The 17,358-nt window shown below is 39.6% G+C and overlaps 3 protein-coding genes across 4 annotated transcripts in view; 2 read left to right on the forward strand and 1 right to left on the reverse strand.

The window, feature by feature from the left end:
- The window catches only part of ikbkg (inhibitor of nuclear factor kappa B kinase regulatory subunit gamma), an 18,909-nt gene extending 8,300 nt beyond the window's left edge, over positions 1-10,609 (reverse strand). For both annotated transcript variants that reach the window (XR_008648749.1, XM_033970204.2), the window contains exons 1-7: positions 10,522-10,609; positions 8,483-8,623; positions 7,582-7,838; positions 4,021-4,095; positions 3,393-3,578; positions 2,650-2,714; positions 1,133-1,235 (exon numbers count right to left, since the gene is read on the reverse strand). Coding sequence is in view for 1 of the 2 variants with exons in the window: in XM_033970204.2 (XP_033826095.1) it covers positions 1,133-1,235; positions 2,650-2,714; positions 3,393-3,578; positions 4,021-4,095; positions 7,582-7,838; positions 8,483-8,621 (825 nt within the window). In the remaining variant the exon portion in view is untranslated. The remainder of the gene's footprint in view (positions 1-1,132; positions 1,236-2,649; positions 2,715-3,392; positions 3,579-4,020; positions 4,096-7,581; positions 7,839-8,482; positions 8,624-10,521) is intronic.
- Positions 9,790-17,358, forward strand: part of LOC117374110 (protein-L-isoaspartate O-methyltransferase domain-containing protein 2) — a 248,400-nt gene continuing 240,831 nt past the window's right edge. Inside the window, exon 1 of the mRNA XM_055223256.1 lies at positions 9,790-9,821. The gene's annotated coding sequence lies outside the window, so the exon portion shown is untranslated. The remainder of the gene's footprint in view (positions 9,822-17,358) is intronic.
- On the forward strand, positions 11,555-17,135 carry tmed4 (transmembrane p24 trafficking protein 4). The gene is made up of 5 exons (XM_033969621.2): positions 11,555-11,738; positions 13,293-13,393; positions 14,067-14,192; positions 14,917-15,063; positions 15,197-17,135. The coding sequence occupies exons 1-5, from the start codon at positions 11,561-11,563 to the stop codon at positions 15,344-15,346; spliced, it is 702 nt and encodes a 233-aa protein (XP_033825512.1). The 5' UTR covers positions 11,555-11,560; the 3' UTR covers positions 15,347-17,135.

The raw sequence follows: 17,358 nt of genomic DNA on the forward strand, positions 1-17,358 counted from the left end.
AAACAAGACAGTTATAACGTTTAAAATGATGTTAATGTATAGTCATAAAGGTGCACTGTGTAACCTTTCTGATGAGGGATTCACTACGTGTTTGTCAACATCGCTATGTTATAGCTTTGCCTGAAATGATCCGAAGCACGGCATTAATCTTATCTTTCTTGCAGATCTGATCTGATGTCTCTTGCTTGTCTAATGCCATAGTGTGGAACATTCCAGGCAAAGCAATAATAGCGACATGGAGACAAGTAGGTACTCCACCAAAACATGCATAGTGCTCATTATGTATGTTCATCGTTAATATCTCTGTAATACTACTACTGGGCCTGTCCCATAGACTGTATAAAGAGTCACTGAGTGAGTGTGTGAGTGTGTGTGTCACCCACAGCTCCAGTCAAATGAAGTTCATCGAGGCTAGGGCAGTTATAGGGGTGAATTTGGAGCCGAGTTCCATATTTGGAATTCTGACTGCAAGTATAATAGCAACCAAAGAGCCAATCTGGAGCTAGGCTGTTGAAGGTAACACACCTTCCCACGCGCACCACTGGTTTAACAGTAAACTGGCACTTAGCACAGCTCTCAATTAAACTTGTTGCTAACGCTAGTTGGGTTTGTCTGTTATTAATGTTCATATCTTGAGTTACAAACACAATAGCAAAACATCAGGATCATGTAGAGCGGGTTAATACAAACATTTTAAGACAAAATGACAAACCTACAGCAGCAGCTACAGAGAAAGGAGCAATGGTGTTCTAAAGTAAAGTGAACTGGAGGCAGAGTCGATGGATAGGGAAGTGCGCCCATGATCACTTCCTATTTGGAACACTGCGGCTAGCAGGTTAGCTATGTCCATTTATATATTCAATCTATGGCCTATCCAAATGAAACAAAAACTGTCCCAAAGTTCAGCATCTTCTCTGTCAGAGGTACCGGTAATTTTTATTATTTTTAACAAAGACAATTTTAAACAGTATCTTAGAGTTAGGTGCAAAAAACTACTTTCAAATCATCTCAATATGTAAAACTAAAAGCTTTGGTCAATACAATGGACAGAGTGACCAGACATGCTACACTAGCCCGGGTGAATCCTCTGTGTTTAGTTAAAGGTAAACCGGACTCTCCAGCTGTGTGGTACCTGAGCACAGTCTTTGTCCTTCTGTTTGAGCAGAGCTTCCGTTTTGTCTCTTTGAGCTGAACTTTTCTGTAAATAATCCAGCTTCTCCTCCAGTTCTCTGTACCTGTGGAACAACAGTGTTTATATTATACTACCGTAGCCATAGTAATCACATAATGTCAGAGAGTGACACAGGAGTGAGGGCAGGTTACACCAAACAGGAACGGCTTAATGGAAAATGATGATGATTTTCAGGTGAACATGCTTCAGTTTGATTTGATGTTTCAATTTAATTTGATGTTTCAGTTTTATTTGATTATTATCGATTATTAAAAACAGGTTCACTCCTGACCTTCTTCAAGGATCATTGATTTAACTATGTAAAACATCTCATTATAATGTAAACTATTAAAATATGACATACATTATACAGATGTAACTGAGGCCAGTTTATGATTTCTGGGATTTCTGGGATGATTTCAGGATTTGACAAAAAAGAAAAGAGCCTCCCCTGTTTGAAAAACTACAGTCTCTGCTCTGACTTCCATTAAAATCGATAAACATTGTAATCGCCCAGTTTGTGAAAACAGCCCGAACCAGGACTGAAACAATGAGATGAACCATTTATTATTGAAACAAAGCTAAAAATCATAGATGTAGTAAAATATCCTGCATTTATATTTTAAAATGTACTTAACATTTTAATTAAAACAAATATAATTTATATTTTAATTATAATATAATATAATAATTAAATTCCAGTGTGATCATTTGATCATTATGATCATTATCATCACAAACAGAGGTCAAATAAACTCATGCAGAGACGATGATGCAGAGGATGATGCAGAGAGAGGCATGCACACCTGCCCTGTGTGGCCTGAAGCTGCTCGGTGAGTTTAGCCAAACTAGAACTAGAAGAGAAGAAGAAGAGGAGGAACAGAGGGGCAGACGAAAACAGGTTATTTAAGGGTTAAATATGTGAAAAAGAAGAGGAGAGACAGAGAAAGAGAGAGAGATTTAAGGGTTAAATATGTGAAAGAGAAGAGGAGGAGAGACAGAGAGAGAGAGCGGGATATTTAAGGGTTAAATATGTGAAAGAGAAGAGAAGGAGAGAGAGGGAGAGAGAGGGGGGATAGAGAGATATTTAAGGGTTTAAGGATAAGTTATTTGAGGATTAATATGAGGAGAGAGAAGGAGAAAGAGAGCAGAGGAAGAAAGAGAGAGAAAGAGAGCAAGAGAGAGAGAGAGACAGACATAGGATAAGTAATTTGAGGGTTAAATATGAGGAAAGAGAGAGAGGGACAGTGAGAGGGGGATAGAGAGGGAGGGAGGTTAAACGGGTTAAAAAGCTTATAAATGAGAGAAGAGGGGAGACTTGGGTTCAGGTGAGGATCAGAGAGAGCAGAGCTAAAAATAAGTCCACATTCAAAAAGTTCAAAGTTCAAAGACGGCAGACTCGTGTTAGTAAAACTGTAGTACTCTTGTTAATAGTGACAGTTCATAGCTCATAATATCAGATTATAAAGCTGTGTTACCAGTCTGAAGAGTGCTGCGCCTCAGAGCGATGCGGGTGGGACTCCTCCGACAGATTATTACTTTGCTAAAAAACACAAACAAAATCTGCTCAGCTAAAGACCATTACTCTAGAATAAATGGGCTCTTCAGAACCAGCTACATGAATTCACACGCATCAGTGGTGCAACGCACTCAAGTAAATGTAGAAAGTACTGTATTTACGCAGCATTATTAGGTATATGTTCTGTTTCTTAAGTACATTTTATAGTGGGTGCTTTTTTACTTTTATTTCACTACTTTTCAGAGCAGGTATTTGAACTTTCTACTCCAACTGGACTGACAAGTAAAAAGTACTTTTCATATGATTGGAGGGGTTATTTTTAGCATGTTTCTGGAAACATCCTGACTCAAGTTTGATTAAATACACAAAATTTATAAGAAAAATGAAGAACATGACTCATTGTTTCTGTGACCAAAATATGTCTCATTTTGAATCAATATCACTAAATTTACACTTTAACAAATGAACAACACTTACTTATACTTGTACTTTTACTTTTCTTACTCTTACTTACTCTTAAACTTTTTTATTATTATTATTATAATTATGATTCCCACCCCCCCAGAAGAACCCGCAACCTTCCAGTTTTGGGGCTGATTGCTTAACCCACTGCACCACAGTTTCCTCTGTCTATTGCCACTCTATATAAGCCTGATGCATTAGTACTATTCCTTTGACATAACCTTTTAGCTGTAGCTTTACCTGTGCCAGGGCCAGTTTTCCTCTCAGCTGGTCAATAAACCTCCTCATCCTTTCTTTCTCTTTATCTCCCTCTTCCCTCACTCGCTCCATCTCTTCGTTCTTCCTCTTCAGATCTCTCATCTCTTCTTCCAGCTTCTCTTTGTGGCTTTTCAGGAACTGGAGGACGTCCTTTGTGCCTTCCACAGGCTAAAGAAATAAAAAATATGTTAATATATTGATAATCTTAATACATGTTTGAGATGTGTCCTGGGGTCAAATGTCTAACTAGCGTGGTCAAAAATATCAAAAATCAGATACTAATCAATGCTACAGAAGTGAACCTGAATAGCTTTAGAATGATCTTGACTTGGTGCAGAACAATAAGAACAAGCATAAGTCACATAGACTAGTATACGCCCATGGCCCACTATTGAACCTACTGGACACCGAGGGATTACACAGATATAAGGCCACATGGGAATAGAAAAGCAAGTACTACAATTTAATGTGGAACATCACAATATATTGTCTAAAGAAAGAGTGTTTTTTATTATCATCATGGTATCAGAATTGGAAATGGTATCGAGTCTATTCCTTAGTATTGAAATGGAGTTTGAAATTTTGGTATCATGACATCACTACTTCTTACCAGGCTGCGTGGAGGTGTAGTCTGAGTCTGGCGATCCAGTTCCTCTACTCTCTTCCTCTCTCGTGAATCTAAAGTCTAAAAATAGAAATAAAAATTAATTTGTGAACCAGCCATAGGAAAAAAAAAAATGTTTTCCAGTGAAGCTGAATGATCAAGTGTCAAACTTGATCATTCAGTCAAACTGGTCTGAGCACAAACCAGAACAAATCCAAAGAAGCATGTATGTTTGTGAAGTTTAGAACTTAAGATTTTTTGTCAAATGTATGTATTGTCCAGAAGCTGATGTAAAAGCCATAGATTGTATATATAAATGGATTTATATATACATATATGCATTTCAAAAAGGAAGTGAGTGCGGGCACACTTCTGGCTCCATCGACTTGTTGTTGCAGGTCAAGCCTTTTAATGATACAGTCTATTTAAAAATGTTTTGCTGGATTATCTTGGTTTATTTTCATCTTAATCAGTGGCATAAAGTAGTTTCAATATTATCATTCATTGCAATATTTCTCTGTGGCATGGATAATATGCTAGCCACCGCGTTCGAAATAGGAAGTGAGCATGGGCGCACTTCCGACTCCATTGACTCTGGTTCCAATTCACTTTCTATAGTGAAACTGTGTCCCCTCTCTCTGTAACTGCTGCTGTCAGACTTGTCATTTTGGTCTTAAAATGTTCGTATTAACCCACTCCACATGATCCTGGTATTTTTATTTTGTGATTGTGTGCTTAACTCAAGATATGAAGATTAATAACAGACAAATCAGGTGCCTTCTCCCTCTGGGGTTGCTCCCACTAGCGTTAGCAAAGCAAGGCAAGTTTATTTGTATAGCACAATTCGTGCTCAAGGTAATTCAAAGTGCTTTATAGCATAAGAAAGACATTAAAATCACAGTACAACAAAACAGAACATAAATAATGACAAATAATCATCATAAAATTATCATTAAAGGAGGAAAGTGCAGAATAAAAACCTTTCAGTCATATGCACAGCTAAACTGAACTGTTTTGAGCCTGGATTTAAACATTGTCAAAGTAGAGGCCTGTCTCACATCTTCAGGAAGACTCTTCCAGGTTTTAGCTGCATAAAACTGAAACACTGATTGAGCATTTTTAGTCCTAACTCTAGGCACCAGCAGGAGGCCAGTCCCTGAAGTCCTCAGAGTGTGAGATGGTTCATGTGGAACTAACAGCAACAGGTTTGATTGCACCTGCTCCCTGAAAAAACCAGCAGTGTGGGCGGGAAGGACTATTACCATTTTTTGCCCAGATGAACCAGGATTTGGTGTAGTTTTACCATAACCTGTATAAAGAAGTGGACTAAGTGTGTGTGACATCACCCATAGCATTCGGCTCCAGTCAAATTAAGCTAATCTAGAGCAGTTATAGAGGCCAATTTGGAGCCAAGTTCCACATTTGGAATTCTGACCACAAGTATCATAGCAACCAAAGAGCCAATCTGGAGCAAGGCTGTTGAAGGTTACACTGGTTTAGCAGGGAGCGGGTGCAATCAAACCTGTTGCTGTTAGTGCCATATGAATCATCTTGCACTGAGAACTTCATGGACTGGCCTCCTGCTGGCTTAGCAACGCTGTCAATCAAACCTGTTGCTAAGGGTAGTGGGAGCGACCTTGGGGAAAAAGGGCACCTGATTTGTCTGTTATTAATGTTCATATGTTAATTTACGGACACAATAGTGAAATAAAAATACCAGGATCATGTAGAGTGGGTTAATATGAACATTTTAAGACCAACATGACAAGTCTGACAGCAGCAGATACAGAGAGAGGGGACACAGTTTCACTATAGAAAGTGAACTGGAACCAGAGTCAATGGAGTCGGAAGTGCGCCCATGCTCACTTCCTATTTTGAACGCGGTGGCTAGCACATTATCCATGCCACAGAGAAATATTGCAATGAATGATAATATTGAAACTACTTTATGCCACCGATTAAGATGAAAATAAACCAAGATAATCCCAGCAAAACATTTTTAAATAGACTGTATCATTAAAAGGCTTGACCTGCAACAACTAAACAGCAGTTACTTATTCAACCATCTACAGTTCAAATCTCATCATATTGTCACAGGTCTGTTCTACATTTATAAGATCTTGGCTTATGTAACTCTATGAACATGGCTGCCAAAAAAACATGGTGGAGTTTCCTGCAACATCTGTGTAATGACATTAATGACCCCGCCTCCTTGTCAAAGCCAGGTCTGATCTGTTTTGCTAAGCACAACCGGCCTGGTTAGTTCATGGATGGGAGACCGCTGGGGTTACCGGGTGCCACAGGGGGGCAGCAGTGGCTCTAGTGCAGACTGTTGTTGTGTCTTTATGCAAGAGACTTCACCCACATTGTCTAGTGTGAACGTGGTGTGTGAGGGTCAGTGGTGGTGGAAGGGGTCAATGGCACAGATTGGTAGACTCGCTTTTGTCAGGCTGTCTCAGGGCAGGTGTGGCTACAATAGTAACTTATCACAACAGTGTGGAGTGAATGAATAATGCACAGAATTGTAAAGCGGCTTTGAGTGTCTGGAAAATCTCTATACAAGACTATAATTTTTCCACCCCAAATTCGTATCATTTTAAACAGAGATGGGCAAGCTGCTGTAGCTGAGAGCTGATATTTAGCTGATCCATCCAAAGCAAGGCCCACAAATTTATCTTAAGTTGAAGTAAAGATCACAAATAAACTTTTCACTTCGGAAAAATAATAACAAAAATAAGTATTTAACTGGGAAATAAAAGACTATCACATACAGCCATATAACACTCTTGTTCCCAGTGTTACTCATGAGCCTGTTCTCTGATGCCCTGAGGACAAACTGGACCTCAAACCAAACATGGGCACACGGAGACTAGGGCAGCGCCATAGACTGTATAAAAAAAATGAACTACGTGAGTGTGACCTTAGCATTCAGTTCCAGTCAAATGAAGCTCATCGGAGCTAGCAGTTATAGGGGGCAATTTGGAGCCGAGTTCAATATTTGGAATTTCTGACCACGAGTATCATAGCAACCAAAGAGCCAATCTGGAGTGAGGCTGTTGACGGTAACATCCCTTCCTGCCTGCACCGCTGGTTTGGCAGGGCGCGGTCCATCAAACCTGTTGCTAACTCTAGTGGGAGCAACCTCGGGGAAAGACGGCACCCGATTTGTCTGTTATTAATGTTCATATCTTGAGTAATGGACACAACAGCGCAATAAAACACCAGCATCATGTAGAGCGGGTTAATAGGAATATTTTAAGACTAAAATGACGAGCCTGACAGCAGCAGTCACGGAGAGAGGGGCCACAATTTTTCAATGTAAAGTGAATAGGAGCCAGAGTTGATGGAGCCAGAAGCGTGCCCCTGTTCACTTCCTATTTGCAATGTGGCGGCTAGTGGGTTAGCTCTGTCCATTTATATATAAACACAATGAGCTGCGCTAAAACATATCACCTATCAATATAACAATATACTGGTATCGACAAAAAACACCAATATTGGCAGATACCTACACTCAAACAGGTATCATCCCATCCCTAATTTTCAGCTTCCCCGGTCCGTGTTTACCTGTGGTGGTTCCAGAGGTCCGTTGCTGGCCCTTTGCTCCTCGGTCTGGCTAGAGCTGCAGCGGTGACCAGAGCCGGATGACGGTGCGTTCACGAGACTCTGTAAAGAATGATTCTCCTGAGCCAGTCTCTCCACTAAAGCCCGCGCCTCCTGAAACCTGCAGCTCAGAAACTCTCTCTCCTCTTTGGTCTTCCTCTGCCATCCCTCCATCTCCTCACAGCGCTGACGGAGGGCCAGATTACTGCGCCGCAACGCCTCTACAGGAGACACAGGGAAATACAGGGGCAGGTAAGGAGACAAGGGAGGTATATAGGGAGTAGGGTTGCCAAAAATCTTGAAAATCAGATACTAATCGATACTCGAACTAGTAAGGAAACTAGACACTCGTTTGAGCAAGTATCAATTGTAAAAAAAAGTCACATTCACAAGACAGAAATGAAGCTTTCCTAAATATCTTTAGAATGATCTTGAGCTGTATCAGAACAAGTATAAGACACATAGATTAGTATAGGCCCATGGAGCACTATGGAACCTACCTGGACGACTAAGGGATTACACAGATATAAGGCCATATAGGAATAGAAATCAAAGTACTACCATTTAATGTGGAAAATCACATTATATTGTTTAAAGAAAGAGAGTTTTTTTTATTATCATCGTGAAACAAAACAGGTATGTTTTTGAGGAGGTAACAAAATTATAACACCGCTTAAAGCTCTGTGTCTTTTTTGTGTAATATAGGACTTTTAATGATCTGCTGTATCACTTTTGAGACGTTTGTCCAGCACACTGTAATACAATAAAGAACGACATAAATACAGTTAATGAGTTAATTCTGCTCTAACGATTACTTGATCTTTGACCTCTTTACGAGTGAAGAGTTTACATCTAAAGCCGTTACCTCGGAGCTGCTGGTTGTCACACAGGAGCCGGGTCACCACCTCATTGGCAGCGAGCTCCGGGGGAACCCTCAGAGCTCCTCCACTGTCCTCTGCAGACATGTCCCAGTGCATGGGACCGTCAGGCTGAGGCTGGACCATTGCTAACAGGGAAACAAAGAACACATGTGAGTATAAACACAGTTTACATGCCAACAGAGAATATATGTGAGTATGAACACAGTTTACACGCCAACAAAGAACATGAGCACTGAACACAGTTCACACTAACACTCTGATCAGTAAACACTCCAGCACAATGTTGTTTACACTTGTTCTTGATAACGTTTTAATTTTGTTCCTTTTTTGTCTGGTTAATGTGGACATGATTTATGCTGCTTCAACCAGTATAAAGACAATGCTTACAAGGTACTACTACTACCACTACTACCACTACTACCACTACCTTGACACGTACAGGGACAAGTCTTACAAAGTACTATTACTGTTTTCATCAATAATACACTTTCTCTGTAAATATTCTCTATTTAGAATCCTTCATTCTCCACATTTCTACTTCTATTTGGTTAAAAATGTATTTAAAAAGTCTCAATGTACAACATAAACAAGGGTTTGACAAGGAAAATTTTTATGCAAAAAATATAACTAAGGTGGAAAGGACAAAATTTAAACATGAATTAAAATTCATTAAACTTTCTCCAAATCCCCCAGTTCCTCTAAAAACCGTCTGTGTCCCACACACGTTCACCAGGTGGTTTTGATGCTCACATTTCTCTGGTGCTGGGAACATCAAAATCAGATCTCATTATGGGGTAATCTGATTACTCCGGTGATCTGATTTGTGCTGGGCATGAACATGAGGCTGACCGATATGGGACAAGTATTTCATTGTGATGAGATTTGACAATTATGCTTTAATAATAGGATTCTGTTCAATGATCGATGAGTACAGGGACAACACTTACATGGTGCTGCTACTGCTGCTACTACTACTACTACTACTACTACTACTACCTCGACGAGTACAGGGAAAACACTTACAAAGTACTACTGTTACTACTACTACTACTGCTACTGCCAGTACTACTGGGCATGAACATGAGGCTGAACGAGTTGGGAGACATTTTTAAATGTTATTAGATTTTAAAATTATGTTTTAATAATAAATCTGTTCAAAGTTCAACAAGTACAGGAACAATGGATACAAGTACTACTACTACTACTGCTCCTACAACTACTACTACCTCGACGAGTACAGGGACAATGCTTACAAGGTACTACTCCTTCAGTTATTACTACAACTACTACTACCTCGATGAGTACAGGGACAACGCTTACACGGTACTATTACTACTAGTACTAGTACTGCTACTACTACTATTAGAATCACATTTCAGAACATGTTTGTGCAGATCTAAACAGGGTTGGCAGATTTTAAGCAGAATAACACAGGACATGTAGTTAGTTAGTTGTTTGTGGAGGGAAATTACGGTACTTCAAAAACCTTTGTGATTTGTTAATTGCTAACATTCAAATCGCAATTTCGATTCGCTTTCGATTAAACTTGCAGCTCTACCATGTAAATGTCCCCAATGCCAGATCAGCGCACACGAAACATGGCGCATACTGTCATGCTGGTAGCATGTAAAGAATGCTTTCACTTTCATATCGATATCTGATCAGAACCGACCTTAAGCACCTCCTTTGGCACGAGGCACTCGAGTCTTTGACGTCTTTATGTAAGAGTTCTCAAACCCACCTGCGCATAAACGGACAGGTAACAGTGACTGGAAAACACATTACGTCATCCCCCAAAGCACGAGGAAAACTCTTATTTACCTTAGACTCTATTACACTGTTATTACTCCGTATAAACAGGCCAAAATGCAGATAATCATGAACATGTGTTCCACTTTAACACTGTCTTTTCATTCCCACAAAGGTGATTGTTCCGTATTTGACCCGATACTCTTAGTTAATCTCGTTTATAAATCAATAACATGATAACTAACATTTTGTCACAAGTTTAAATTGGTCTTACCTTTATATTTTACCTTGATTCAATTTGTCTCCTCAAAAAAACGTGTTTTGTACAATCCAAATTTGACCCAAACAAGGCTAGCAACGCTGCTAATGTCTCACAGCTAACGACAACATTACGGGAAAAGCCAGCTGATCGCTCCTAAACACCTACGGAGTTCACATAAAGGCGTGTTTTCATAAATAAACGAGTTATAATGTATAAAATGTTACCTAAAAGAGTCAAAGTGTAATAACACTAATTTGCAGCCCGATCTGTCAAACCGAGGAATAGTCATGAGAGCGGAGATATTTGTCCTGAGTTTAGTCTGTCAGGCTCAGGCTCATACGACGTGTCTATGGGTTTAACGTACAATGGACAGATACATGCCCCTATTAACATATAAATCTGTTATATTTTCTTCTGTAGTTTTAAACTAATAGATACATACATTTATTTCCAGAATTGAGGCAACTGAAGGGAACAGAGTGTGGTTTCAATGAAGAAACCTCAAAATATAAAAAAATTAAGGTGGGTTTGGTAAATAATAACCACTACCATACATGTAAGTGACACCAGAGCTCAGTCTAAAGGCATTTACTATTGTATTTTGCCTTATTTGTTTAGTTAATAGGACAGTATAATTGACACATTATAGATAAAGGCAAAAACCTGTTTTTTAGGTTTAACTTGACAAAACATAGAACAGGAAAAAAAAGTTGACCCCACAATACTTTTTCATTTTACTGTATTACATACTTAGCCACAACTTATACTTTTATGTGAAGCTGAAATGCGATTTTGAAGCTAGAAATGTGTATTTTTTTCCAACTTTTGAAATATAAAAACAAAATAACTGACATTTCTACACTGGTGATTCAATATTGTCTCTTATTTTTCGTTCTAAAAACGTAAAACCATAACATTTTGAACATTCTAATTTCATATCATAGGGTCTTTATTCTGTGTTTTAATCACGCATAGTAGCATAGTCGTTATCGTTGTCTGACAGTCAAACCCGTGGGAAAAACGCTCGGATAAAACCAGGAAATCCCCGTCCATGTCCCGCAGAGCAGTGACGTTTCTGTGCAGAGCCGAAATGATGCTCCGCGTGTTTGTATCTTTAGTTATTTTAATATTTTCATGCATTTACCCAGCGGTGGGGCTGTATTTCCACATAGGAGAAACGGAAAAAAAATGCTTCATTGAGGAAATTCCGGATGAAACCATGGTGATCGGTGAGATGCTGTTATTTCGTTAGCTTTAGCCTTAGCTGACATTAAACACATTACCAGCTGTTTGCCACGGGAGGAGAAGGGATTATTTATGATACCGGGTCTTTTTTTAACTTAACTTTATAATATGCACATCATATTATTTAAATATCTGTACGCATCGTCTTACAGTTTGTTTTTTAGCTTATAATTTGAATAGGCAAAGAAGTGGTACAGTTCCCTGCTGGTACTGGCCAATTAACATTTTAAATGTCCACTACGTGACTTTTCTGCTTATCTCCATTATTGTTATTGTGTTTCAGAGGCAAACAGTAAAGCCACGTTACAGGTCAGATCTGTGGAGAGGTGATTCCACTCTAAGAAATAAGAATCCATGTATTTCAAGCTATTTCTTAGCTATAAAAACAGCCATAGTTTAAAAAAGTTTGATATAGAAATTTTATGCCATACAGTGAAACATTCCAGGCAACTCTCCATGGAGACAAACCGATGGCTGACTGGAAAAGTTACACAGTGTGCCTTTAATGCACTATTTATTACAGGAATCATATCAGTTAAGACTTGGTTTAATCTTGGTTTAATTCTTGTAAAGCCTAATTACATCTGTTGTGGTTCAGAACTGCTTAAACCAATGGTTTGAGTTCTAGGGTCACTCTTTGCTAGTCCCAATTTGGAGAATATTTAGTCCGGGTTTAGACCTTATTTTGTCCCACTTAGACCTGGTTTAAACCTGGCCTAGATAAGTCAGGTCCTAGGTTGAGTTTGAGTTGTGTATTAAAGAAGACACATTATGTGTATTAAACTATATGACATGCATAGATCAGAATTTTACTTTTTGTTCTTTGTAAATTACAATATTGATCTAAAACAGTTTAATAATAGAAAATGATCCGCTGACTTACTGTTCAAAACTGCACAACCGATATCAGATATCTGATCTTTATAATTGCATTGCACTGTAAGCAGCAGATTTACATGTTTTTATTGTTGAAAAATAGCTACATGAACTTTTTGAAGCCCCTTTGAATAGTCACAAATAAGCAGAGAGCTGTGGGAGATAGGTGAAAACTGACATTTTCTGAACACTCAAGCCTCAAATGCAGGGCAATACAGGATTACTCACATATATGTATAAACGTAAACTTTTTGTGCCCTACATGTTTGACTTGGAGTCTGCCTTTTGAATAATCACAAATGGACAGAGAGTAGAGGGAGGAGATAGAGAGTAAGTGAAAACAGACGTTTTATGAACACTCAAGCCTCAAATGCAGTACAATACAGGATTACTGGAGCACATATGAATCAACTGAAATGCAACTCTGTGAGAGATAATGATGAAGGAACACACCATTATAACAGGATTCTAAATGTGGCTCTTGGGAAACGGTTAAAGAGGTAAACCCCAGTGAATTATGGTCTGCTTATCTTGTAGTTGGTGTTGTGTCTTTCATTAAAAATCTTTTTGTGGCCCTTTCGCAAAGTTCACTCTGCTGCTAAAGGTTAAATATGCTGTGGGTATTTACATATTTGAATAACAGCATCTCTGGTGTGTTTCAGGTAAATACAGGACTCAGCTCTGGGACAAACAGACCAACGCCTACCTGCCCTCCACACCTGGTCTGGGCATGCACGTGGAGATCAAAGACCCCGATACCAAGGTGTGTCAGATACCCTACTGTCCTCCTGTTTCCCTGAGTGCCAGATGCCCTCCCCTCCTCTTATATCCCCGAGTGCCAGATGCCCTCCCCTCCTCTTATATCCCCGAGTGCCAGATGCCCTGCCCTCCTCCTGTATTCCTGTGTGTCACATGCCCTCCCGTCCTCCTGTATCTCTGTGTCAGATGCCCTCCCATCTTCCTGTATCCTTACGTGTCAGATGCCCTCCCATCCTTTTATATCCCTATGTTGCATATGATTTTACTTCTTGGTTGAACAGGGGATGTGAAAGCAGATGTGAAACATATGGAGGCAATTCCATAACTTGGCAGCCACAATGTTGACAGGGTCCAAAGTCCAAACATTACATTATGATTAGACTAATAAAAACTACATGACAAGTAAATGGTGCCTATATTTTGGGTGGAGCTTTTGGTGCTGATGGCAGAGGCAGAGGAACTCACTCCTACTTCCTGTATTTTTGTACTTTTCTTCTCAATTTGTTCCACTTAACTGATAAATATTTTTTTAGCACAGGTCCTATCCCACCAATTCAAGTCGGAATTAAAAAAAACATGAAAACCTGCCATTTGCATCTTTGAGTATCATGAAAAGTGCTGTAGAAGTGCTATGTTTTATTATGATTAAAGATTTGTATGTTATTTTTCTTTTTCAGCTCATCCTCTCTCGTCAGTACGGTTCAGACGGACGCTTCACCTTCACGTCTCACACTCCCGGAGAGCATCAGATCTGCCTTCACTCAAATTCCACCAAGATGGCTCTGTTCGCTGGAGGAAAACTGGTACCATTCTGTCTATCTCTGCATCTTCCCTTTCACTTAAATAATAAATGGACTTATTTTAACTCTTTAAATGTTTTCACTGTAGGGACGTGAATATGTTTTACCTTGACAGTTTCCATATTTCAGCAACTTAATTATTTTACTTAAGAGAAGAAAATAGTCTTCAGTTATAGAGATTTTGACATCCCACCTCCTAGATTTGTGTGATGTGTGTGTGTGTGTATATATATATATGTATATGTGTATATGTATGTATATATACACCTTTACCCTCTTTCTTTCCTCCCCCTCTCCTTGTGTTCCCTCTATTCCTGCTCTTTCCTCTCCTCTTCCTCCCTTCTCTCTCTTTCTCCCCATTATTTTAACTCCTTTCTCTCCCACTGTCCCTCCCCTTTCTCTCCTCCTCCCTCCCTCTCTCTCATCTTCTTTTTCCTCTCATCTTTCCTCCTCTCTACATTCCTTTACCCTGTCTCCTCCCTCCTTTCTCTCCTCCATACTCTTCCTCTCATACTTCCTCTCTTCTTCCTCTGCTTCTGAGAGCAAGTGTAAGGTCACATTGACTAGTATACGCTCATGGACCACTAGGGAACCAACCTTCCCCACCGCTCTATCTTTTCTCTCCCTACTTTCTTTTACCCTCTTTCAGTGGCACACACTGATGTTTAAGGCTGTGTCTTGTTCAGGGGTGGCACACACTGATGTTTATGGCTCTTGTTTCGTTCAGAGGGTGCATTTGGACATCCAGGTGGGAGAACACACAAACAACTACCCCGAGATCGCAGCTAAAGATAAACTCACCGAACTCCAGCTCAGAGTGAGACAACTGCTAGACCAAGTGGAGCAGATACAGAAGGAGCAAAACTACCAGAGGGTAAGAACTAGGACTGAAGCAGGTCTAAACCGGGACTAAACCGGGACTAAACCGGGACTAAACTGAGTCTTAAACGGGTCTTAACCAGGTCTAACTCCGGTCTAACCCCAGTCTCTTTCCTCTTTCTCTTCAGTACCGTGAAGAGCGTTTCCGTATGACCAGTGAGAGCACAAACCAGCGTGTTCTGTGGTGGTCCATCGCTCAGACACTCATCCTCATCGTCACCGGCATCTGGCAGATGAAGCACCTCAAGAGCTTCTTTGAGGCTAAGAAACTGGTCTAAAACTGGTCTGAGAACTTGTCTGAAAACTGGTCTGAGGACTGGTCTGAGGACTGGTCTGAGGACTGGTCTGAGGACTGGTCTGAGGACTGGTCTGAGGACTGGTCTGAGGACTGGTCTGAGGACTGGTCTGAGGGCCGGTCTGAGGACCGGTCTGAGGACTGGTCTGAGGGCCGGTCTAGACCCAGAATAAGACTCCAAATCATGTAGGGATGGGCAATGGACAGTATACCGGTGCTATTTGAGATTTCAGCCAAGTGGATTTTTTTCAAATATCTGTGAATAGGTTTAGAATGTCCACGGGTTTCAAATTATGGAAAATTAGAATTGTTGCTATAGCGATTAACTATAGGGTTAGTGCTTTGCTTGCTGCATAAATCTGTGCTGTCACTTTTATACTCGTAAGCCGCCATGTTTGTTTTGACACAAACGGTCCGTTCATTTTTCTAATTGGTTAATCCACCTGTCAGTCATGTGTGGTTCTGGACAGGCAAGGTATGATAGGACTGAACCAGGACTGAACCAGGACTGAACCAGGACTGAACCAGGACTGAACCAGGAATGAACCAGGACTGAACCAGGACTGAACCAGGATTAGAACAATATTGTACCAGTACGAGCTGGTTTTTGTCTTATTGGCAGAACAGAAATCAGATACTGGTATTTGAAAAAAATCCACTTTGGACCAACCCTAAAGTTAGCAAATTTTTTGAATAAATTTGATTTTTGATAGAATTTTTGTTTTGAACTTCACCTGAGACACATCGATGACACGTTCTGCCACTCGCCCAGTTCACTTTCCCACTCGCAGTTTAACTTTGAGGAGTAAAAACACTGGAATATTTGGGAATTTTGAAGTTTTTGTACAAAATAATATTGTCACTATTTATTATGTATTAATATATAAAGGTGTCGCCTTGAATGTTCACTGTTACATGTTTAGTAGCATTTGTTCGTTTTGCTTTGTTTTGCTCCTAATAACATCAAATAACCTAATAACATTCCCTCCAAGTTTGATTCTTTACTTTGACTGGAGCTCAACAGTCCCACCAACTTCCAAGTCCACTCTGGTTCCGGAAGTAAATTTTCCATTCATTTATCCCATAGATATTCCCAATAATTCAAATATAATGAGCTGAATAATATCGCAGAGGGTAACCAACTAAGTGCTAACCAGCTGTGGGCTAACTAGCTATGTGCTAAGTAACATCCAAAATGTGTTTTAAGTCCAAGAAGGACATTTAAAATACATGATTTGGCAAAAAGTTTTAATAACTTAGCTCTGTATAAACTTACAGAAACAGATTTTACATAAAATTCCATGTCTTGTGGTCGTTAGTAACCACACAGCTGATCAGCCCTGAGTATTCAAACTTTTAACATTAATTTTGTTTTGGGAAAGTCTGTGGGAAAAATTTGTGGGAAATTGCCTCCCTGGACCAGGGGTGGGCGTCACAGTTGAGGCCCATAATCATGGAAATACTGAAACATTTGTGTCCTTAAATGGATTTAAATCATGAAAAATTCTATTTGGGGGTTTAAAATGTGGCCTTAATTTCACCTAACCTGCCTAAGTGAATCTAAGTTGTCACTTGCCAGGTGTTTTCAACAATGTCAAGACCACTAACCCCGGGTGCATTGACCTGTCTTCAGTTTGTATTTAAGACCAAAATAAAATTCAAGATTATCATTCCTATTAATTAAGATGTAATTAGACACTTGAATGATGCGTTCATGTAAATTATGCCTTTGCCTGTGTTTCCCATGTAACTCAATAAACCATCTTGGTATAAATGTGCTGCCTCCGGTCATATTTCATTAGCTATTAACGGCTATTGATACTTTGCAGCTCATGTCATCAACATTCCCTGTGGGTGTGATGCTAACTGGGGCACTGCTCTGTCTGAAGCTCTGTTACTCAAGTTAGACTTTAATCTAAGCTTTATTTTAACATTATTTTAACTCCTGAACATGTGCTGTTTAAATTAATTTTGTATTTTTTTCTTGAGTTTCAG

The sequence above is a fragment of the Periophthalmus magnuspinnatus genome, chromosome 7 (genome assembly GCF_009829125.3).
Source record: "Periophthalmus magnuspinnatus isolate fPerMag1 chromosome 7, fPerMag1.2.pri, whole genome shotgun sequence".
Taxonomy (NCBI): Eukaryota; Metazoa; Chordata; class Actinopteri; order Gobiiformes; family Gobiidae; genus Periophthalmus; species Periophthalmus magnuspinnatus.